The following is a 23476-nucleotide window of genomic DNA, read 5'->3' on the forward strand; positions in this document are numbered from 1 at the left end:
ATATGTATGTGTGTGTGTGTGTGTATAAAATTATAATTTATGTATAATATATAATACATATATAATAATACATATACATATGGAAGAGGGAGGGAAAGACAAAGAGAGACAGAGAGAGAGAAAGAGAATGAGAATCGGGCTAGACAGTCTTCTTGCTTGTACATTTTCTTTGGTACTTGGCTCAAAGTGACAATTCTATGGCCTAAGTACAGTCTCTGATGCGATCCTCTAGAGTTCTATGTCCCCTGGTCTTGGAATTCCACATTCTAGGCTTTTCATAGTTCTACCTTCTACAGGTCTGTGGTTCCAAATCAGCAGACCTTAATTGGGAGGGAGAAGAAAGAGAAGGGCTGTAACACAAAGTGCCCCACTAAGTCATAGGATTTAAAGCCTTGGGGATCTAGTCCAATCTCATTTTACAGAAGAGGAGATTGTCACACAACACCTCCTCTAGCTATCACCTCCCCTACTAGATTCCTGAAGTTCCTTGTGGTCCCATGTATTATCTTTACATCCCTAGCATGGATGTAAACCAAAGCCTTTGTACATACTTTGCAGATTGGTAACTTCATTGCTATGGGATTCCCTCCGCTAAAGTAGATTGTGCTCCTTTCTCTGTTCTTTCAGTAATTATATGGGAGTCACTGAGGACAAAAAATTCCACTGCACTGAACTTAGCTAAATTGGCCTTTCATAAAGAACATTAATTGTCTAATACCTCACAAGCCCAAATTCCCCGAGAGATGCTAGAACCAGATTAAAATTTGATTGGGAAATGTTTAACAAAATAAATAAAAATATAGTACAACATAGATAATATTGATTTGTGATTTTCTAAATTAGTATGCTACCCACAGGGATCCTCTCTGTTGAGTTTGATACCACTGGTCTAATAGAGGGATAAATGGGTCTCAGAACATTTGTATATAGCATGCGATTAATAAATACCTTCTGGAGTGGATTAGACGGGTGTACTTGGTTCAGAGGGGGAAGGACAAACCCTGAGTCAGAGTATGGTCTTAGTTGATGTGGTCATTGAGTTTCAGTTCCAGAAGAAACCTTAGGAAGCATGGGATTTGACCTCCTCATGTGAAAACCATAGATAACAGCACATCAAAACTGGAAGAGCTACTGGTTGCAACTCACTCATGTTTAAATGGGCAATCTGAGGGTGGGGAAATGACTTGTCTAAGGTCACAGAGGTTACAGTAACTAGCAGTGTAGAGATTTGAACCCGATCCTCTGGCTCTATATTCAGAGCTCTTTTCAGGACAACAGATAGACAGATATACATATCTACATCCTGTTCTTCACTTACTTTGGGTAGAGGTTATTCACCCAGAGAAGCAGGAGGGAGGTGTCTTGATCACTAAGTTCAAACTGAGCCATGGAGGTGAGTTGGCTGGAGAAGTAGTTGTGATAGCCCTTGGCATAGGTGCAGAACACATTGAAGTGGGCTGGGTAGAGGGGCTGGAGGCGCTGGGCCACAGCCAGAAGGTCCTCCTTCATTGTCTTGCCCATGTGCAGGAAGCTCTGGGCGGCCTCTGAGCTGGCCTCCGCGCCTTCTGGCCTGGGTCCATCCAGGATTGTGGAGGGGGGCCGAGTCATCCGCTCCTCCACCGAGTCTTTCACGCTTTCTTGCCACAGCTTGAGCCAGTGCCGGGGCCGGGTGGTTGCCAGGACTGAGGGGCCCCTCCCCTCGGCCGCCACTCTTTGGTCCTCCTGTTCCTGCTCCAGGATGATCTTCAGGGCCTGGAGCAGCAGCTCAGGCTCACTCTCCAGAGGCCGGCGAACCACGCGCAGCACAGCCGACCGCAACAGTGCATAGAGGGCTTCCACCTTGCTTTGCTGGCAGATCAGATCCTCCTCATTCATCCCCGTCGTGTCCTGTACCAATGCCCGCTCCAACATCAGGAGGTGAGGTGCCATCTCGAGCCGCTCCTGTTTCAGTGCTGAGTAGATCTCCTCCACTGTCCCCAGGGGGAAAGAGGGAGTTAGTCATGCCTGGGATTCCTTATGGGTCCTGATAAAAGAGGTGGTTCTTACATCCTCTGGGGGGAAACATTCATTCAAAGGGATTATTCAGATCATAGAGTTTAAAACTATGGGACCCCGTGGGAGGAGGAAAGTGAGGGCCAGAGGTAAGAAGTGATTGTCCAAAATCACTTAGCCAATAGGTAGCAAAGCTGGAATCGGAACCCAGGTCCTCTGACTTCAAATTTATTGTTCCTCCTACTTTAGTACACTGCCTGCCTGGTATTTCCATGGGTTTTGTACCTCCTTGACTGGAAGGGAAGGCGGCAGCATGATGAATGTTGGCCCTGGTCAGAGGACTGAGGGTTGAGTCCTAATCCTGACATTTCCTGACTATGTGACCTTGCCCGTGGAGTGGAGGCCCACCTCTGATACATGCTGGCTGTGAGACCCTGGACAAGCGACCTAAGCTCTCAGTCTCCTGTGCACTGAGCCAATGTGAGTCAGCCAAGGCCCAAGGTCCAGATTTAGACCTTTCACGCACATTTAGAGCACTCTGTTGTTCACAGGGCTTTCCCTCCATCTCTTCTCTTATCATAGATTTACATCTGGAAGGGACCTCAGAGGCCGTCTAGTACAACTTTCTCATTTTTCAAATGAGGAAACTGAGGCTCAGAGTGGGTAAGTGACTTGTACATTATCACAGCTTTTAGGTGCCAAAGGTGGGATTTGAACCCAGGTCTTCCAAACTCCAGGTCCAGAACTCTAGCCATTCTACCATGTTGCCTCTTATAATAGCTGACTTTAAAATGTGCAAAATGCTTTAGACGCTTTCCCCTTACGACCCTCACAAAAGCCTATGCAGTAAGTAACAAAGGTATTATTCTTCCCATTTTTCATATGAGGAAACTGAGACTCACATTTTAAATAACGTTAAATATTATTTTAACATAGCTTTAAATAACTATGGTTACATAACTGGTGTCTGAGGTAAGATTCAAACCCAGGTGTCTCCAAGTCTAGCACTCATTCCACTCTACCACACTGCCTCATTATGATGGCTCTGGGAGCAAAAAGGGAGTAAGCAGTTCCATGGTGCCTTCTGTGTGCCAGGCACTGTGCTGAGCACTTCTTTTTACACTTATCTCATTTGATCCCCCAACAGCCTTGTGAGGCCGGTGCTATTATTATCCTCATTTTAAAGTTGAGGAAACTGAGACAGAAGTTCAGTGACTTGCTTAGGGTCACATAGCTCTTAAGTGTCTGAGGCTAAATTTGAATTCAAGTCTTCCCGACTCTAGGCCCAGCACTCCATGCACCACCACATTCTTGGGAGGGAGGGAGGACAGGGTTATTATTCTCATTGATTGACAGGGAAACCGAGGCCCACGAAGGTTAAATGACTTGCCCCAAGTAACACAGTAACACAGGTTTGGAGGCAAATCCAGGCCAGTCTCCCAGTTGTTCTGTCCTCAATAACCTCTACTTTCTCTGATAGCTGAGGAGAAATAAGGGTAAGTGAATCCAGAAACACTGGCCACAAAGAACTCAGGAAAAGGCCCAGCAAGATACTTTTATTGGTCAACTTACTTCCCCTCTCTCATCCTATATTGTCAGTGGCTCTGGAGAGAACAGTGGGTCTTCTGCCTCCCCCCACCGGTATGTCTCTCCAAAGGAGAGTTCAATTCCTTTAATTCATCAGAAACCAAATGAAATTTAATTTAATTTAATTTAACTTAATTAATTAATTTAAATTAAATTAATTTAATTTAAAAGATCTTCTGTCCCTGAGCACTGAGTCAAACCTTCCTCATGTCACCTTGAGGCACTCCTCTTCTTTACAACCTACCTGTAGGGGGTGGGGCATCAGGCTTAACCTCCATCTCTGGCACTTCAGTGGTGGGGCCTGAATGACTCTTCCTTCTCATCCCTCTGGTCAACACATCAAACATCTTTTTAATTCCTTTCTTCTTTTTCTTCTTCTTCTTCTCATCCTTGTATTGGGTTGAGCCCCCCTCCTTAAGGGGAGAGAGATCCTCAGAGGAGGCCAGGGAGGCCGTTTCCGACTCTGTCTCTGACACTGAAGAGGGCTTTCTGCCAGTAGGGCTGGGTTCAGGCTCGTATTGAGGGGGCATAGAGGGGTTTGTCTGGTCACCTACAGTTGTCTGGAAGAAAGTCATCATCTTCATCATTTCAGCTCAGCCCTGTGGGGACAGGAGGGAAGTAACTATCAGATACAGAGCCCTGTCCTACTAGGCCTGAGCCAAAAGCCTACCTCCCTGACTGACACAAGTTCTGCCCCATAAACTCTATTTTCTTTTTTCTTTCTTTCTTTAGTATTTTATTTTCCCCCAGTTACATGTAAAACATAAAATCTATTTTTTTTTTCCTGACAGTTGAGGGTAAAGAGAAAAATAGGTAGATAGGTCCCAGAATATCTATACCAAAGGACTAAGAAAAAGGTTTATCAAGATCCTTCTCTTGGACTTGCCGCATGACCTTGGGTAAGTTTCCCCCTCGCTGCGTCACTATCTCCAGAAAGTACAATGGGGCTTCTAATCATTCTTGCCTTTCTTTCTTTTGAAACTGTCTGTCTTGGCTTTTCAAGGTACAGCTCAAACTCTACTTTCTCTCTCTCTCTCTCTCTCTCTCTCTCTCTCTCTCTCTCTCTCTCTCTCTCTCTCTCTTTCCTCCTTTTTCTTTTTTTCTTCTTTCCTTTCTCTCTTTCTTTCTGGTTTATTTATTTTTAACATTCATCTTTAAATTTTAAGTTCTAAATTCTTCCCCTCCCTCCAGGCTCTCCCCCACCTATTGAGAAAGCAAGCAATATGACATATGTGAAATCATTCAAAACATATTTCCATATTAGCCATATTTCAAAAAAGCAAACATATTAAGAAAGTGAAAAAATTTTGCTTCAGTTTTCATCCAGAGTTCATCAGCTCTCCCTCTGGTGGTGGACAGCATAATCCATCATGAGTCCTTTGGAATTGTAAACCTTTCCTCTTTCCTGAAGCCTTCCTTGAACACTTCTGAACCTCCTCCCGCTCCCATCCCTCCTTTCTCTGAACTCCTACGGCACATGTTTTCTTTACGAAGAGTCCAAGGATTTGAGAGTTGGACTAGATCTCTAAGGGTTTTCCCAAAACCCTTATTTATTAACGGGGGAAAGCTATCTCCAGGACAAACATGGATTAGATAGAGGACAGAGCCAAGTTTTGACTCCAAATCTACTGCTGTGTCGTTTGGAATCTGGCTATATGGAAGAGTGGATTTGAAACCATTCCATTTGGTTCTGGTGACTTGACTAGGTGAGAACACTTACTGATTTAATGAAACATTCAGAGCTGAGTGTGAAAAGGACTTGTATGCCTTCCTGAATCAGTAGCATAGCCAGGCTGTGAGAGAATGGGTCATGACCTAAGCACTTTGCATGAAGGGGAGAATCTAGCTCAGAAAACCAGAGGAAGAGATTCCGATCATCTTGTCTGGATTTGAGAGATTGGAGAAAGCGTGGCATTTCTATTACATCTTTGAGAGGCAAAGGGCAGACCTAGTTGTGACAGAAAAGGGAGATGTTGAGAGGAGTCTCTGGTTTGGCAGGCATCTCAGAAGGGAGAAGCTAGGTTAAGGAAAATCTCAAGAAAAAGTCAGCTCTTTCCTCAGCTCCTTTCAAAGCTTGTCTATACCCAGACACTATAATGTAATTGTGTGGTTTCATTACCAAATGTTTGCAGTGCACTGAATTTTACCTCAACCATAAAGAGGCCAGGGGTTAGGATAGATATAAATGTAAGATTAGGCAGAAAGCCCAACCCTTGCTTAGGTGTTAGGAATTTTTCTAACTGAAGGCTTGGAATGACTGTAACTGAACTTAGAACTTTTCATCTGAAATAAACTTCTTAAAACCAAAGTGGAGGAAGCCAAGGGACTTTAGGGGCCATTATACTGCCGCCTGGGCTTAAAATAAGCTAATGATTTTTAACAGTCTTACAAATATGTTATCCTGACTGTTCCATGGGGGCGAGTTTCTTCCTTCCAACCGGACTGAGATTACTGAGGGTAGAAATGTCTGGACAGGAGAATAGAAGACAGGGATAATAGGATCGAACTTTTTCCCTAGCTAAAATGGACCATTCATTTACAATTGGAAGAAACCTCAGAGGTCACTGAGCCCAACTCCTTTAGTTTACAGATGTGGAATCTAAGGCCCACAGAAGTTAAGGTGACTTTCCCAGAGTTCCATAGTTAGTAAATGGCTAAGATAGAATCTGACCCCATGTCTTCCTGAGTCCAAGTCCAGGGTTCTATTCATTGTTGACTCTGTAAATCATTTAGTGAATTCATCGCTCTCCATTGAAAGGAACTGCCTGAGGGCCCAGAGAAGGGGGGATGTTTGATTTGTCCAAGACCACATAATAAGTTAGTGGCGGAACCTGAATGAAAAAACCTAGATTTCCTAATTCCTGTGCTGCTTCCTAATTCACCTACACTGGGCTAAAACCAGTCCTCACGGAAGGTCTGCTACCTTCCACCGGCTCCATAGCCATTCCCAACAAACCTCCTAGGGTTAAGAATCAGTCTGACCAAGCTTGAACTCTATAGCCTGAGGAAGAAATGGGCAGGCTGCTGTTAGGAAACTGATATGTCTAAAGTACAGTCAGTTGGTCATTAATTATTTATTGACTGACTATTGCACAAATAAGACACTCTATCTGTGGCTCTAGGCATTTTCTGTGGCTCTCCCTCGTGCCTGGAGTGCTCTCCCTCCCTCTGACTTCCCTGGCTTCCTTTAAGGGCCAACCAGAATCCCATGTTCTAGAAGCCTTCCCTAACCCCTCTTAATTCCAGTGCCTTCCCTCTGTTAATATCTCCAGTTTATCCCATACCTGGAATGCACCCTCCCTCCCCCTTTGCTCTTTAGAATACCTACATTCCTTCAAGGCTCAGATCAAGAGCCATTTCCTACACACACAGCCTTTCCTAATCCCTTCATTTGTTAGATCGTCCCCCCAATATTACTTTGTATCTCCTTTGTATATATTTTATATTCACTTACTTCTGTAAAGTTGTTTTGCCCCAGTAGAATGTAAACTCCTTGAGGGCAGGGAATGACTCAATTTTATCTTTGTATATCACCACTTAGCACAGTAGCTGACTTTTAATAGGTATTAATAAATGCTCTTTAGGTCACTTAACCCCAAAAGCCTAAAAAATAAAAATTAAAAAACCACTTCTTTGGGGCAGCTAGGTGGCACAGTGGATAGAGCACCAGCCCTGAAGTCAGGGGGACCTGAGTTCAAATCCGGCCTCAGACCAAACACTTGACACTTACTAGCTGTGTGACCCTGGGCAAGCCTAAAAATAAAATAAAATAAAATAAATAAATAAATGCTCTTTAGGCTAGCAAATTAGCAAGCTTTGTGTCTCTTTCTCTCTTCCTAGAGAGACTCCCCCAGACTAAACAGTTGGTTTCTGGGACCATATAGAACAAGGGTTGAGCGGAAGCATAAGAGTGAAAAGAGTCAGATTTAGAGTCAAAGGTTCTTTACAGGTAGGATTCCATGGCCTAAAATCCTATGAGTGAAGGCAGCCCAGAAAAGATGGGAAACTCTTAAGAATTAAATTCCAGTTTAATATATAAATATATCCAATATATTTGGATATAAAGAGGACATAAAGATATAAAGAGGAACAATTCTGATGTAGAGGTAAAGAGGAGATTGTCTAAAGAGAACAATGTGACTACACAGGGAGCTGATGTAAGTTTTTAAAAGACATACAGAAAGTGATTCCTCCAGGACAGGTAACAGAGGATGAATACCAAAGGGTGTGACACCATCCTGGAAGAATAGTGGAACAAATTCTAAAGCCTGAAATGAGCTGAAGCTAGTGAAGACAAGAGCATCAAAGAAGGGATAGAACCCTGCTCAGTCAGTCAACAAACATTTAAATATTAAGCACCTACTGTATGCCAGACACTATGCTAAGTGCAGAGGATTCAAAGAAAGGCAAAAACACGTTCCCTGCCCTCAAAGATAGAGGAGACACCATACAAACAACTATGTACATATAAATATACGTGGCATAAATAGACCAAGAAAGAGAATTCCAGGCATGGGGTGCAGTCAGTGAAAACGTTCAGATGCTGGAGATGGAAGTCTTGAGTGAAGAACAGCAAAGACAGTAGCACCACTGGATTGAACAGTACATGGAGGGGACTAAGGATACTGGAAAAATAGGGAGGCTCCAGTTTATGAAGGGTTTTGAGTAACAAACAGAATTTTTAGTTTCGATCTTGAAGGTTTAGAGAGCCACTAGAATTTATGAATAGAGAAATGATAAGTCAGACCTTTAGGAAAATCATTTTGGCAGCCGAGTGGATAATGGAGGAGAGTGGGGAGAGACGTGAGGGAGGGAGACCGACTAGAGACTATTGCAGTGCTCCCTATAGAGGGTGATTGAGGGTCTTCCCCCAGGATGGCTACTGTGGGGCTGGCAAGAAGGGCATGTAGGGGGATATCGTGAAGGCAGAAACAACAAATCTTACTAACAGATTGGAATAGGAAAAAAAAAGGCTACAGATGGTGGGAATACTCCAAGGTTGAGGCTTGGCAAGGCGCAATGGCATGAGGTAGCAAGGGATTCAAGTGAAGGAAATAGTTCACCGTGGTTCACCGGTGGGTTGAGATAGGGAAGGGAGGAGAGAGAGTATAGCAGAGGGGATGACTGGGAAGGAGCTGAAGAGTGGAGTGATTGTAGGTCACAGTGACGACAAAGGACAGGGTTAGGGGTGATGGGATGAGGATGACACAGACCGCAGAGAAAAGGCAGAGATGCTTTTGTGTTCTCCAACAAAGAAAATGATCTTTAGACAAGAAAAGATCAAATGAAAATGATTAATAGAGAGTTGATACCTAGGACAAGCAAAAAGTAATACGATCAGTTCTTCAACATACACAAAGCCAGCAGACCCAGATCATGGAACTCTGGAGTAAACGGAGAGGTGGGACTGCTGCAGTACTGACAGTGATCAGAGAACTTAGCAAGGTCTGAGAGAAAGAGAGAGCTACTAAAGAATTGCAGAAAGGAAACTGTTTTCCTGATTTTCAAAAGAAGGGAAGAGCCTACAAGTTCCGACCTTGATGTCAATTCCTGGCAAAATTCTAACATGTATTAATTAAAGGAGGGCAGCTAGGTGGCATAGTGCTGGGCATGAAGTCAGAAACACCTGAGTTCATATCCAGCCTCAGACATTTACTAGCTGTGTGACCCTGGGCAAGTCATTTAACCCTGTTTGCCTCAGCTGTTCAGTCATTCAGTCATATCCGACTCTACATCAGCGAAGATACAAAGGTATATTTTGGTTTGCCAAATGGAGTGGTTTGCCATTTCCTTCTCCAGCATATCCCCATTTTACAGATGAGGAACTGAGGCAAATAGGGGTTAAGTGACTTGCCTAGGGTCACACAGCTAGTAAGATGACTCTTCCTGACTCCAGGTCTGGCACTCTATCCACTTCACCACCTAGCTGCCCAAGCCAACTTAAATACCTCCTCCTGAAGGAAGCTTCCAGGAAGCTCTTCCAACAGAAGGATATGTACAACACATTTCACATAGCACATGGTTTACAAATCTCAAATGTACTTAAAATGCAATAGTGTGTATTTTTACAGTTACCTGTATAGGTGTCTTCTCCCCCACTAGATTGTGAGCTCCATCAGAGAAGGAACTAGAGCTTATCAAAACTTTATATCTCCCTTAGTATCCAGAACAGTGGGTTGTTTAGCATCATAGACTTAAAACTAGAAAGGACCTTAGAGATCATCTAGCTTCTAGCCCATCTTTTTATAGACAAGGAAACTGAGGCCCAGAGAAGTTAAGCAGCTTGCTCAAGGTCACACTGAAATATTATAAGTGGCAGAACTAGAATTTGAACCCATGTCCCTCTGACTACAAAGCTTAGGCTTTCCTCCAGGATACCACATTGCCAGGGCTTTTCAGAGTAGAAGTTTAATAAATATATCTAGATTGAAAAGTACACCTGTAGCCCTATTTACTTCCTCTCTGCCTGCCTCAAATCCTGTTTAGCCTTCAAGGTGAAGATCATGCCTTTCCTTCTCTCCTGGAAACCTTCTTTGATCAATCCACATTGATATCTCCCTTCTCAAGCTCTTGTCACAAAACCTTGGTATTTTAGAAGGGAACTTGGAAATCTCAAATCCTTTACTCCTCTGTCCTCCCGGTACAAGAATTTCCTTTATAGATTTCCTGACCATAGATAACTCAGAAGTTGGGTCATCCAGCCCCTATCCCCTACCCCCTCTCCCTTGAATACCTCTAGTAATGGGGAACTCTCTACCATAGAAGGCAGCTGAATGCACTGCTGGACAGCTCTGATGGTTAATTGTTCCTTTATTAAATCAATATCTCTCCCTGTCCCACAAAATTTCTCCACTCACTGCTCTGCATTGCTCTCTGCTCACCTCCCTTTGTAGCCCTGGTTTTCTAATGCTATAGGCATCTGCTGCTCTGGAAAAAGGAAAAGGTTCCCTGTACCAGAAGTGACAGCCTGGGGGATTGGAGATTTCCCCTAGAATGGTGGTAGCAGAAGGAAGGATGATTTAGAGCCAGGGGACCTGGGTTCGAATTTTGACTATGGTATTTATTAGCTGTGTGACCTGGTACAAGTCATTTACCCGCTCTGTGCCTCAGTTTCCTCTTCTGTAAATTGAAGGGGTTAGACTACACTAGATAATCTCCAAAGCCCTTAGGAATAAATTCTTTCAAACTGAGGCTGGCTCTGAAGGTATTTGGTCATAGCCTATCCCGCACCCCCAAGCTCTATCACCTAAGTTAGGCAAGAGGCTCTGAGATCCAACAAGACTGGAGGACAGGGGCAGCAGGTTCCTCTAGCTCCGGGTTCCTCACTCCACCCCATTTTCAGCTGAGTCAAAGTGTGCCCTTTTCCAGAAGAAGCTTAAACGGTTTTGCAAACAATATCATATTGCCGTCCTGCCCTGTCTGGCAGGGCACAGAGTAGAGATTTTACGGGAACAGAAGGAACCTCAGTTTCATCGCTCTCCGCCTCCATATGGGGAAACTGAGAAAGAAATAGAAAGGGGTTTTACCTAAGTCCACCAAAGAATTTTCAGAGTCCTCTCGTCTGAACCGCCTTATCCCTCTTCTTAGTCACCAGAGCAGGAACCCATCCCCCTCTTTTGATAGTGGAAGTACCAAAGTGAAGTCAAGGTAAGAAATGAAGGCGGGAGGATACTGACTTGTAAAGCGGTCTGGCGAAGCAGAAATGGGATTGAAACCCAGGACTCCTGCCCAGCCTGGGACTCTCCCTGTCCTCAAGAATCTTACACTTGCTCTTGGGGTAGGGACTCGGAAAGAAGTAGAAAGGGAAATTTCTTTGGACTGATAGAAGAGTCCTGGTGACCGCAGCAGCTACATGTAACGAAAAAGCTGCCTGCCTAGGGGAAAGGGCACTCACTGTGTCTGCGCGTCTTGTCCTGGTCTGGGGAGCGAGAGATGAGAGACTCTCTGCCTCCGCTCCAGCCGTATGTGACCAGGTCAGCTCCCTGCGGTCCCACTTATAGAAAGCTAGCTGGGCGCCCGGCCTTGGGGCTCCCGCCCCCTGTCCCGCCCCTTGGCTGCAACCGCGGAAAATCCGCCCGGGCGTGACCTTAGTATAACTCAGTTGGCTTGGATGAACTCCCCTGGGGAAGAAACCACCTCCGCCCGTGGAGGTGGACCCAAACAGCGGCTCCCACATTCCCAGAGGATCATAATTGGTCAGCCACCTCCCATTGTCAAGGACAGCGGGTTCCTTGGAGGCGGTCCTGAAATCCCGGGGCTCAGTTCTCTTTTTGTGACGTGATTAGTCTCATTTTGCTCCTTTTTGTTCCTTTTTGTTTTTTCTAAGCCGGAGAAAAAATCCTCGGGGCATCCAACCAGGCTTTCCCCTAGCTTTAGAAATAGTGGAAGCCTTTAAATCAGAGCCTAAGATTTAGAGATGGAATACATGCAGTCCAGCCCCCTCATTTTACAAATGAGGAAACTGCAGTGGAAAAGAGACTTAGATCTGGGGTCGGAAGACCCACAAGACCCATGTTCAAACTCTGTTCTGCTGCCTACTGTGTGACCTTGGGCAAAGTCCTTTCTGCTTTCTGGGTCTGTTCTGTCATCAGTAAAAAAGAAAATGGCTTGCATCAGAGGGGAAGAAAAAGGAGGGGTGGAGATGGAGAGAAAGTTGTGACAATCCTGTGTGAAACTGGGACCTAAAGAGGTGACCAAGTTCATAGAAATAATAAGTGGTGCTGGGATTTGACATGAAGTCTGTCGTGGTCTCCAAATTCAGTGCTCTTACTTGCTTCACTCATTGGAGGGGGTGGGAGGAAGCTCACTCTATCAGGTTCTGTTATGGGGAAGACAAGTAGAGGGCACCGCAGGACAAACTCTCTCTATTTGGGGGACAGAGGTGGGGAGATAGGATGGACAGAAGACAGACTAATCTAAGCCTTATACTAGAGTCAAAGAGTCTAAGGGTCTTAGAGTCCGACTCTCAGGGGAAGAGTGGAATTCGAAGACCTGGGTTCTTCTAGTTCTGGCCCTGTGCTCTTACCCTGAGACACTTTTCCTCTTGGGACTTCAGTTTTTCAATTGTAGAATAAATGGGTTGGATTTTGTGCTTTCTAAAGTTCCTTTCAGCTCTAGCTATCTGTGTTTGAATCTATTCATGCATGATTCATCCACAGGAAAAGGGAAGAATATTCAAGCCCTGTTTTTGTGCCAAGTGGACAGAGAGTTAGGGCTAAAAGGGTAGAGTGTGTGTATGGGGGGAGGGGAGAGTGTACTGCTACCTCCTCAACTCTTTGTTCTAATACCCCTGTGACAGCAAACCATTTCCATACTTGCACTGCCCTGAAAATATGGGCTACCTTCAGGAAGAAGCAGGGTCGACTGAGCAAGGACTTGGCTGCCACAAAAGAGCATGAAGAAAACGCTGAGAGTTAAGGACAGAGGCAGAAGCAGAAGCTGCTGAGGCAGGAACCAAGGTAGAAACAAAAGGCCGAGGCCAAAGGCCCCATGTTTCGAGGCAGCAGCCTCGGTGTTTTCCAGTTGATGGGAGTCTTGTGAGCCCCTTATTGGCTCTAGGAGCTCTCGAAAAGGACAATGGAGGAGGTCAGGGGCAAGTGCATAAGCATCAAAGCAGAAGAAAATCAACATTCTGTCTACATCTATGGAACCTATAAATGCTGTGGAAGAGGACAAGATATGCTGATATGTATGTTTGGTTGCTACCAGCCAGCACACGAATAAAATGGCCTTAACTGATCTCTAGAGAGAATAAAACTGCCCTCAGATAAATCTCATATGTTGTCCCTGAGTTTCTCCATCTCACTAGCCTTCTTTCTATTCCAATCCGTTTTTTAGTTTCAAGAAATGTCTCTTAATGCCCTACTCTGTACTGAGTACTACTGGGGATGCAAAGATACATATCTCACCAAGACCATATTCTTAGTCAATGCAGTTACCAACCTTGATCCCAAAGGACTAGGATGAAGAATGTTGTTTACCTCTTGACAGAAGTGGGGGGCTTAATATGAACAATGAGACATTTTGGACCATGACCAAAGTAGGCATTTTGCTCAATTAGGGATAATAGTTTTAAGGAGGTTCACCCCCCCTTTCCTTTTCTGAGGTGGGAAGGGAGAGGTGGGTGTGAGAGACAAGAGAATTTTGTTCATTGAAAAAATAAAATGAAACCTATTTTTAAAAATGCCTTTGTGACCCTGGGCAAGCCATTTAATCTCTTCAGGCATCAAGTTTCCTCATCTGTAAAATGAGGTTGAATCACTTTTGGCTTTCAAGCTATAATCCTGTTCTAATCTTGGGCTGTATTTCTACCCAAAAGAGAAAATCCTAACCTTAGTCCCACTACTTCGAACAGTGTAGGGAAGGCCAGAAGGGCCTCTGAGGTAGATTTAAGGGCTACAGAAGAGGCATGTACTGAGCAAGAATACTTCCTCCTAGGCTTCCAATATTATATCGGAAGCAGGCACCAAGAAAATCCTAGACTTGAGAGCTGTGGTTATGGTGGGAAACCAGGGGAACAGGGTTTGGGAATGGGCAGTACAGTTGTTGTACTCCAGAGTCCAGTGGTTATAAGATATCAAAGAAGAAGGAGATGGTCATAAATGGGGATGCTGAGGGAGGCCTTCTGGGAGAGGTGGAGACTGGAGCTTACAGGACCAGTAGGAAAGAATGGGTCTGTCCAAGATCACATAATTGACTCTCCTGTTCTCCCTTATCAAAGCTGACGAGGCCACAAGCTGGTATACTCTTTGTGCCTGAATAAAAGTCCTTGCCTCTAAATCTTTGCTCACGATGTTTTCCATCCCTGGAATGTTGTACCTCCTCTTTACTCAATAAATTCCTAAAAGGCCAGTGCAAATGCCAACCATTCTAGAAAGCTTCCCCGATCCCCCTGATTGGTAATGCTCTTCCCTTTAGACCTCAAACAGCTCTTTATTTTATATGTCTGTAATTCAATTAAATTCCACCAAAATCTGTTAAGTACCTACTGTGTCCAGAACTCTGTGATTGGTATTTCAGGATATTAAAATTTAAAAATGACTGCTCTTGTAGTCAGGGAATTTATAGTCTGGCAGGGGAAATATAATAAACAAATAATTACAATAACTAATATGTTTATAATATGTTGTACCATGATTACCCCACTCCAATACTGTAAGTGTAGTATAGGCAAGTCATTTTCCTTCTCTAGAACTCGGTTTACTCATTTGTAAAATGAAAAGGACACTCTCTCAACTCCCTTCCAAATATATATCCTGTGATCTTTGTATATTTTTTTAACCCCTTGCTTTGCCATAATTTCCATGAAAGCAGGGATCATGTCCTATCTAAACTTGTATGTCCTCCAATGCCTAGCACATCGCTGTCCATACACACTAGGTATAAATGTTGGTTGAGATCAATTCTCAGTCTTTTGGCTAAGATCATTCCCTAATATTAGGGCCAATTGGGACCTTATCACAAGTTCTCTGCTAACCCTAACACATAATTAAATACTGAATATAATATCTGCAATACAGAAATAAAAAAAGTAAATCAAAGATAAAAAAGTGACCTGAAAGAATGAATTAATGAATAAACTTCCTTCTAGTAGTTAGAACTGTCAGAAAATGCAATGGACCAATTGCTTCAGGAGATAGTGGAGTTCCCCTCAATGGAGATGTTTAAGAAGAAAAAGAAAGGAAGGAAGAAAAAGGAAGAAAGGGAGGAAAAAAGAAAGAAAAAAAGGAAAAGAAAAAGGAAGAAAGAAAAAAGGAAAGGAAGGAAGAAAGAAAAAGGAAAGGAGGAAAGGAAGGAAGAAAGAAAAAAAGAAAAAAGGAAAGGGAAGAAATTCTTCCTAGTTCTTAGAGCCCTCTGAAAGTAGAATAGACTGTTTCTTCCCTCATTGGAGGTGTTTAAGTAGAGGCTGGATGGTCACTTGTCAGGGATGTTGTAGAAGGGGTTCCTGGATAGGATGGGTTGGACTAGATGGCCCTCTGGGCTTTCTTCCAGCTCAGACAGTCTGTGATTCTGGGAATGGATGCTGAGTGACAGCCAGCTAATCTGACCTAATGTATGTTCATAAGTTAAAATGTTACCTGTGCCAGGTAGCAGAACTGTTGGAGAGATTCCCTGAATTTCTTGCAGCCCCAAGGTACCATGACTCATTAGTGGCAGGAATTTTGAGCACAATTCCTGGATGATTAGGTAGGAGCAGAGAGTTACCTGGGAAGGAGAGATAAATATTATTTTTACAATATTACATAATAAAAGAAGCAGTGCAGTATAGTGAAGAGTTGGGAGACATTTGTTGGCCATGTCACTAACTTGGTGTAGGAACTTAGGCAATCACTTCACATCTCTGAGCTTCTGTTTCCTCTAAGATGGAATTTAGTAGGAATAAACATACAACCTTGTGGTTGGGCTTAAACAATTAATTTCATAAGAAAAAAATGAGAGAGACATGACCAGGTAGCAGATCATCTGAAAAAGATCTTGGGGTCTGCAAGCCTAATGTAAGCCAACAATTTGAAATGGCAGTGAAAAGCTGATATAATCTTTGGCTGCATTGAAGATGTAGTATTCAAAACAAGGGCAGAGATATGTGTTTTATACTCTTCCCTAGTTAGATTCCATCTGGAGTATTGTATTCAGTTGTGCAGACCACATTTTAGGCAGCTTTAAATAGTTAGGTGGCGAATAGGGTCTGGAGTCAGGAAAGACCTGAATTCAAATCCTGCCTCAGATACTTACTAGCTGTATGACCCTGGGCAAGTCACTTGACCTCTGTCTGCCTCATTTTCCTCATCTGTAAAATGGGGATAAATAATATTACTTCCCAGGGTTGTTGTGAGGCTCAAATGAGATAATAGTTGTAAATCACTTTGCAAACCTTGAAGTGCCATATAAATGTTAGTGATGATGATGATGATGATATGGATGACGATAGTGATGGTACTGATAAGTTGCAGAGAATACAAAGAAGAACAACTAGAATGGTGAGAATTAGTTGGAAGTAAGTGAGGATGTTTAGCTTGGAAGAGGGGAAAATTCTGTTGGGACATATTAGCATCTGCACAGCCATCATATGGAAGAAATATTAGACTTGTTCTGCCTAGTCTTAGAGGAACTAGGAATAACGTGGGGGTGGGGGTGGGGGGAGAGGTGGCTTGATATAAGTAAAATTTTCCTAGCCGTTAAGAGCTCACCAAAGTGGAATGGGCTGTGCTGCTTATTGGGGATGTTGTTGAAAGCATGTTCTCGTCCTATTAAGGGTTAGACAAGGTGGTCTCTGGTATTTCTTCTAACTCTTGGATTTTAAGAACTGGAAGACCGCCAAAGCAAAATGGGAAGGTTGAACTAGATCCCTACGGTCTGAAGCTCTAAGGCATATAACCCTTAACTTAGAATGTGTGCACTGGGATTGTCCTCAGTACCTTCAAAGAATTATAGAAATTAATAAAGCTAATAATTATAATAAATTATTTTAATTAATATTAATAATGAATAAATTATTAAATTTATTAATTAAATAATGAATTGATAAAATGATAATGACAACAATAGCTAGCATTTGTATAGCTCTTGAAGGTTTGTAAAGTGCTTCGAAAATATGATCTCATTTTATCCTCACAACAACCCTGGGAGATAGGTGCTTTCATTATCCTAATTTTATAGATGAGGAAATGGAGGCACAAAGATGTTAAGAGCAGGGACTGTCGTTTGCCTTTCTTTGTATTCCCGGTGCTTAGCACAGAGCCTGTCACCTAGCAGACACTTAATAAATGTTTGATCGACTGACTGACTTACCCAGAGTCATATAGCTAGGAAGCATCTGAGGCTGGATTTGAACTCAGGTCTTACTGCCTCCAGGACCAGCTGCACACATTGAAGGCCTCCAAGGAAGGAGACCCCCTCACCTCCTGAAGCAGCCCATTCCACCTTGAGACACCTCTAATAGTTAGGAAGTTCTTCCTGACATCAAGCTGAAATTTGTCTCTTTGCAACTTCTACCTATTGTTTCTGATTCTGTCCTCTGAGGTCAAACTGAATGAGACTAGTCCCGCCTCCATATGATAGTCGTTCATATGCTTGAAGACAGCTATCATGTCCCCTCTGAGCCTTCTCTGAGTCTGGCTAAACATGACCAGTTACTTCAACTAATTCTTATGTGATATGGATTCCCGGCTTCCCATCATTGTGGTTGCCATCGTTTACATAATCTCCAGCTTACCTAGAGCTGAATACAGTACTCCAGGTGAGGTCTGATAAGGGCAGAATAACAGTGTCTATTCCTAGAAGCCAGGCCCCTCCTAATTCAGCCAAAGATCACATTCGTTTTATTGACCACCACATCCTACTGCTGTTTCATACTGATCTTTCAGTCCATGAAAACCCCTAGGTCTTTTCCAGAACAACTGCTATCTAATGATGCATCACTCATCTTATACCTGTGAAATTGATTTTTTTGTGCCCAAGTATAAGACTTTACATTTATTCCAATTGAATTTCATCACATTAGGTTTAGCTCAATACTTTAGCCTGGTAATTTCCTTTTGGATCTTGGCCAGAGGTTCCCAAACTTAATTGAGCTACTGCGCCCTTTAAAAAAAAATTACTCAGCATCCCCTGGAAATCTGCTTTCTTTAACCCTTTAACAGTTTTCGTTAAATTTGTTTAATTTGTTAAATTTTGTTAAAAAATTTGTCATTTCAAAAAATATAAAATATGTATTTTTAAATGATGTCTTAAATTTAATAATTTATTGTAAATTTGTGTTTTTTTCCTGCATTGACATTTCGATGATGCAATGTTGCATCATGTAACCATATAGTATCATATTGTAAACAATTCATTACATGCACATATTCTTGCCAGTGCATCCTAGACTTCCCGAGAATGCCTGACATGCTCACCTGCCAACACTTGCTTGTTATGACCTGTGGGCAGACTTGACCACTGATCAGTTATAACTTGCATTTTGTGTGTTTATTTGGAAAATTATGTAATCACTATGACTTTAACCCTGTTACACAATAGATGAAACACGAATAGTTTTTCAAAATTTTATCTTTTCTTCTTTCCTTATGCTTCCACCATGCCCTTATTTTTATTTGATGCCCCCTCCCAATTGCACTGAGGCTACTATTGCCCCGTGGATTGTTCCAGTGCACCCCAGGGAGCAGTATCATCTACTTTGGCAACCTCTGAGACATTTTATCTAGTGTGGAAGTTATCCCTTAGGGCAACTATGTGGCATACTGGATACAGCAATGACCCTGGAGTCAGGAGGACCTGAGTTCAAATCTGGTTTCAGACACTTACTAGCTGTGTGACCCTGGGCAAGTCACTTAACCTTGTTTGCCTCATCTGTAAAATGAGCTGGAGGAGGAAATGGCAAACCATTCTAGTATCTTTGCCAAGAAGACCCCAAATGGAATCATGGAGAGTTGGACACAACCGAAATAACGCAACAACAAAAAGCTATTCCTCCCAGCATTGTGTTCCTCTGCAAATCTGCCACCTTGACATTAAACTATTCACAGCTACTCTTTGAGTGTAGCTGTCCAACCAGTTCTGAATTGATTTAATTCATTTGATTTAATTTAATTAATTGATTTAGTCCTCATCTAACCACCTTCTCCACAAGAATAGTATCAGATACTTTATCAAACACTTTCCTAAAATCTGGGTAAACTATATCTACAACATCCCCCTCATCTACTAATTTGGTAATTCTATCAAAAAAGGATGAAATTTTTGGAATCACCACATCTCTTCTTTTCACCACTTCTATCATACTCAAAATTGGACTCTTGGCTCCCTAAGTTGACTTCACTCAAGTCAATTAGAATCAATAAGAATTTGTTAGATGATTCCTGTATGTCTAGCTTGGTGCTCAATGGCTCTGATGGGAGACAGAGCTGAGCATTTCCCTCAGAGAGCCTATCATGACTGGAAAGATAGGACTCAACTACAGAACAATTTAAGAATTAAAGAGCATTTATTAAAACTTGTGAGGCACAGACTTAAGACACAGTGGTCACTGTGGGCTGAGAGGATCACATGACCTGTCAGAAATATCTCCCTGAGACACAGGTCTGACTATGTCACTTCCTTGCTCTGTTGATCTACATTGTCTGGAGGATAAAATGCATACACCTCAGGTCAGTGTTTAAGTATTCTACCTTCTAGCTAAACTGGCCCACTTGTCATTCGCTGATTTTCATATGTCATATCTTAATTTATAGATGAGGAAACTCAGGCATGGGAAAGAGAAACAAGTTGGTGCCATAGGTGGGTTAGAGTCTAAGCTCTCTGACCCCAAATCCTCTACACTCTCTGTACTGTTGGTCTGAGGAAGGAACATATGATCTATGATCCTATGACTAGACCTCAGGTCTCTAGACTCTCAGCTCAGGGCTCTTTACGTTGACCTAAGCTAAGCCTGGCATGGGGGAGGTCAGTGAAGAGGACAGTCAGAATAGTGGCATGGATGCCTGGGTGGCAGAAGGTAGGCTTGACTACCTGGGGAGGATCCTTGAATGCCAGGGCACTACTCAGCCTGAGTAGTACACAGATGGGAATGCAGGATAAGAAGACATGCAGATAAAAAAGAATGCAGGTAAAAAGACAAATCTTTTCTCTTGGATTTGAATAGAGCTCCAGTACCCTCTTACTGAGTGGGTTGTGTTTATGCCTGGCCTTCTCCCCCACTGGGCTCAGAAGCCTGGAGCAGTTCCCCCTGAGAAATGACTTGCATTTCTTTTTCTTCCCTGCCCCCTACCCCATCAACTTCCCTTCTTTCTTTCGTTTTGCTGTAAATTCTATGCCATAATCAACAAAGCTATGAATTTTGAATCAAGAGGATGTAGGTAAAATCTTGGCTCTTTCACTTACTAGCTATGGGATCTTAGACAAGTTATTATTTCTCTTGGCTTCGGTTTTATCATATATGAAATAAGAGGTTACACTAAATGATTTCTAAATCTTGTCTGAGTCACATGATCCTAAATCACTTCACCTCACTTTCTTTATCTGCAAAGTGGGGGTGATAACACTGACACCATCTTTCTAAAATGATTCTTGGGTGGATTTTTATAAAGCTTTTGTTTCTTCCATGTTCATTTCAGCCACATTTCTTCTCCTGGCTTATAGTTTATAGCTTATAGAATAGTAGTGCACATATGTCAATATGTATGCATATATTATATATCTATTGTCTATATTATACATATACCCCTATAATATGATATGTTTCCATACATGTGCATATGCTTATATATCTGTGTATAGGAGGAAGTTGTGGTGGTGGTGGTGGTGGTAGTGGTGTATGTGTGTATCTAGACCTGTGACATCATCATAGGGAGCTCCAGGTGAAGAAACTCCCTCTTTCAGCTTAGGTCAGATTGGTACGTTCTCTGCAACTGGGAACTGACAAAAATTCCTGCGGGTCACTGACAGGTTAAGGGACTAGCTCAGGGTCCCTCATCAAGTTATGTGTTAGCAGCAGAATTTAAACACACATCTCTTTGACTCCAAGGCAGGCCATCTAGTCTCTACTCCACACTGCATCTCAGTAATGATAGTACCATTAATCGTTTGGATCAAATCTGAAACCTTCCTTCAAGGCTCAGTTCAAGCAGCATCTTCTCCATGGAGCTTTCTTTGACTCTCGCCCACCCCTCCCCCCAGATGAAAACAATCTCTCTGCTTTGCCCTCACCTCATTTTCCTCTGTATTGTTTACACTAGCTATTTGTGTACTCCCTTCTCATTAGAATGTGAGCTCTTTTGCATCAGGGCCTTTGTAACATCTATCTTTACATCCCCAGCACCCAACACAGGATTTTGCATATAGGCATAGGGATTAGACCTGTGATTTCATTGGCAGGGAGATCTTAGGTAGGGAAATTTCCATGACTAATGCAGGTTGTTACCTTTTTTTTTTTCCCTTCCAATTTATAGTCTTAGAGAGTTGCCTAAACATGGAGTTCAGTGACTTGTCCAGAGTCACATAGTCAATATAAGACAAAGCAGAACTTGAACACAAGTCTTTCTGGCTCCAAAGCCAGCTCTCTATCCATTGTGCTAAACTACCTTTTACTGAAGAAGATTGAATTGAATTCTGATGCTCTGTGTGTTTCTCTTGCTCCTTCTTCTGAGCTTCCCAGAAAATAATCTTCCAGCCCCATCAGGAAGAAGGAATAGCATGTCCTAATATTATAGCACCCCAGATTTTCTAATTGTGGGTAACTTCCCACTTCTTGAATTCAGCTTTTTTCCCATTGTAGGAATTCCTTCTACAGCCTCCCCGACTGGAGAGTCATCCGGCCTCCATTTGGACACCTCCTGTGATGGCAAGGTCACCATCTCCTGAAACAACTCCCTCTGTTGTGAGACAACTAAACATTAAATGGGTCTTTCTTTCATTGAACTTTCTTTCCATTTGTTCTTAGTTGTCTCTGGACCAAGTAGAACAAGTCCACAGATACCCAAAGACCACAGTCACTGTTCTATATCCCCAGCCACATTTCTTCTCCCGGCTAAAATGATTCCTTCTACTAATACTCACGTGGCATGGTCTCTAGTGCTTTCACCATCCCAGTCTCCCTCTTTTGGACTTACTGCAGCCTGCAGGCTGAGTTTGATATGTCTTCCTCCTGTCTACATGGTGTGACAGAGTATTAGACACAATAACACAACAGAAAACAACATTGGGAGACATCAGACATAGAGAGGTTTGATCAGTGGAATAGAATAGATACACACCATCCAGAAGCAAGCAAATGGAGGAGGATAGTATTTGATAAATCCAAAGCCCTTAGTAACTAGGATAAGGACTTCAACAAAACTTGGAAAACTGGAAAGCAGCCTGGCAGTAATTATAGACAGACTTAGCATTTCATACCATACACCAAGATAAACTCCAAATGGATATGTAATTTAGAGATTAAAAAGTAACATCAAAAACAAATTAGAGGAACAAGGAAGGAAATACCTTTCACAGTTAAAGAGAGGGGAAGAGCACATGACCAAACAAGCTATCAAGTCACAGAAGAAAAAATAGTTTTGATTAAATAAAATTTAAAAGGTTTTATACAAACAAGGCTAATTCACTTAAAATTAGAAGGGAAACAGTTAACTGGGAACACATATTTGAAGTATCTCTGAGAAAGATCTTATATGCAAGATATATAAGGAACTGATTCAAATTTATAAAAACAAAAGTCATTCCCCAATAGATAAATGGTCAAAGGATATAAACAGGCAGTTTTCAAAGGAAGAAATACAAGTTATCAAAATGTAACAGGTTCCAAATTATAAATTAAAGTGGTTCTGAGATTCCATCACACACATATCAGATTGACAAAGATGACAAAAATGGAAAAGAGCAATTGTTGGAAGGGTTATGGGAAAGCGGGAATATTCATGCATTGTTGGTGGAGCTATGAATTGGGCTAACCATTCTGAAAAGCAATTTGAAACTATGCCCCAAAATAAATGGTGTGTTCCCTTCGACCTAGCAAAACCACTACTAGGTCTATACTCCGAAGACATCAAAGAAAGAGAATTTATAGGCACAAGAAAATTTATAGGGACTCTTTTTTTAGTGGCAAAGAACAGAAAACTAAGGTGACACCCATCGATTCAGGAATGACCGACCAAATTATGGTGTATAAATGTAATGAAACATTATTTACTGCCATGAGGAGTAATGAAAGGGACAGTTTCAGTGAAATCTGGACTTATTGTGAAATGGTACAGAATGAAGTGAGAAACACAAGGAGAACAATTTATGCAATGACTAGGACATTGTATAGAAAAACAGCTTTGAATGCCGTAGGAACTCTGATCAATACAATGTCCAATCCCCATTCCAGATCAGTGATGAAAAAAAAAAAGTATGCTACCTACTT

At 42.4% G+C, this 23476-nt stretch overlaps 1 protein-coding gene and 1 long non-coding RNA gene across 5 annotated transcripts in view; one reads left to right on the forward strand and one right to left on the reverse strand.

Annotated features, from left to right (window-relative positions):
• TNFAIP2 (TNF alpha induced protein 2) overlaps window positions 1-11766 on the reverse strand; it is a 30674-nt gene extending 18908 nt beyond the window's left edge. The window contains exons 1-3 of one of the 4 annotated variants that reach the window (XM_020971148.2): window positions 11474-11766; window positions 3824-4178; window positions 1319-1970 (exon numbers count right to left, since the gene is read on the reverse strand). In XM_020971148.2, the coding sequence (XP_020826807.1) occupies window positions 1319-1970; window positions 3824-4166 (995 nt within the window). In that variant the 5' untranslated portion in view covers window positions 4167-4178; window positions 11474-11766. Of the gene's footprint in view, window positions 1-1318; window positions 1971-3823; window positions 4179-10825; window positions 10912-11105; window positions 11192-11255; window positions 11449-11473 lie in introns of those variants that run through there. The other 3 variants (XM_020971151.2, XM_020971149.2, XM_020971150.2) reach the window with 3 other exon arrangements.
• On the forward strand, window positions 11139-13355 carry LOC144455954 (uncharacterized). The gene is made up of 2 exons (XR_013484845.1): window positions 11139-11226; window positions 12878-13355. It is a non-coding gene; the product is annotated as an uncharacterized LOC144455954 (long non-coding RNA).
• The last annotated feature ends 10121 nt before the right edge of the window (window positions 13356-23476 follow it).

The sequence above is a fragment of the Phascolarctos cinereus genome, unplaced genomic scaffold, assembly GCF_003287225.1.
Source record: "Phascolarctos cinereus isolate Bilbo 61053 unplaced genomic scaffold, phaCin_HiC Scaffold_2;HRSCAF=192, whole genome shotgun sequence".
In the NCBI taxonomy this organism is placed as follows: Eukaryota; Metazoa; Chordata; class Mammalia; order Diprotodontia; family Phascolarctidae; genus Phascolarctos; species Phascolarctos cinereus.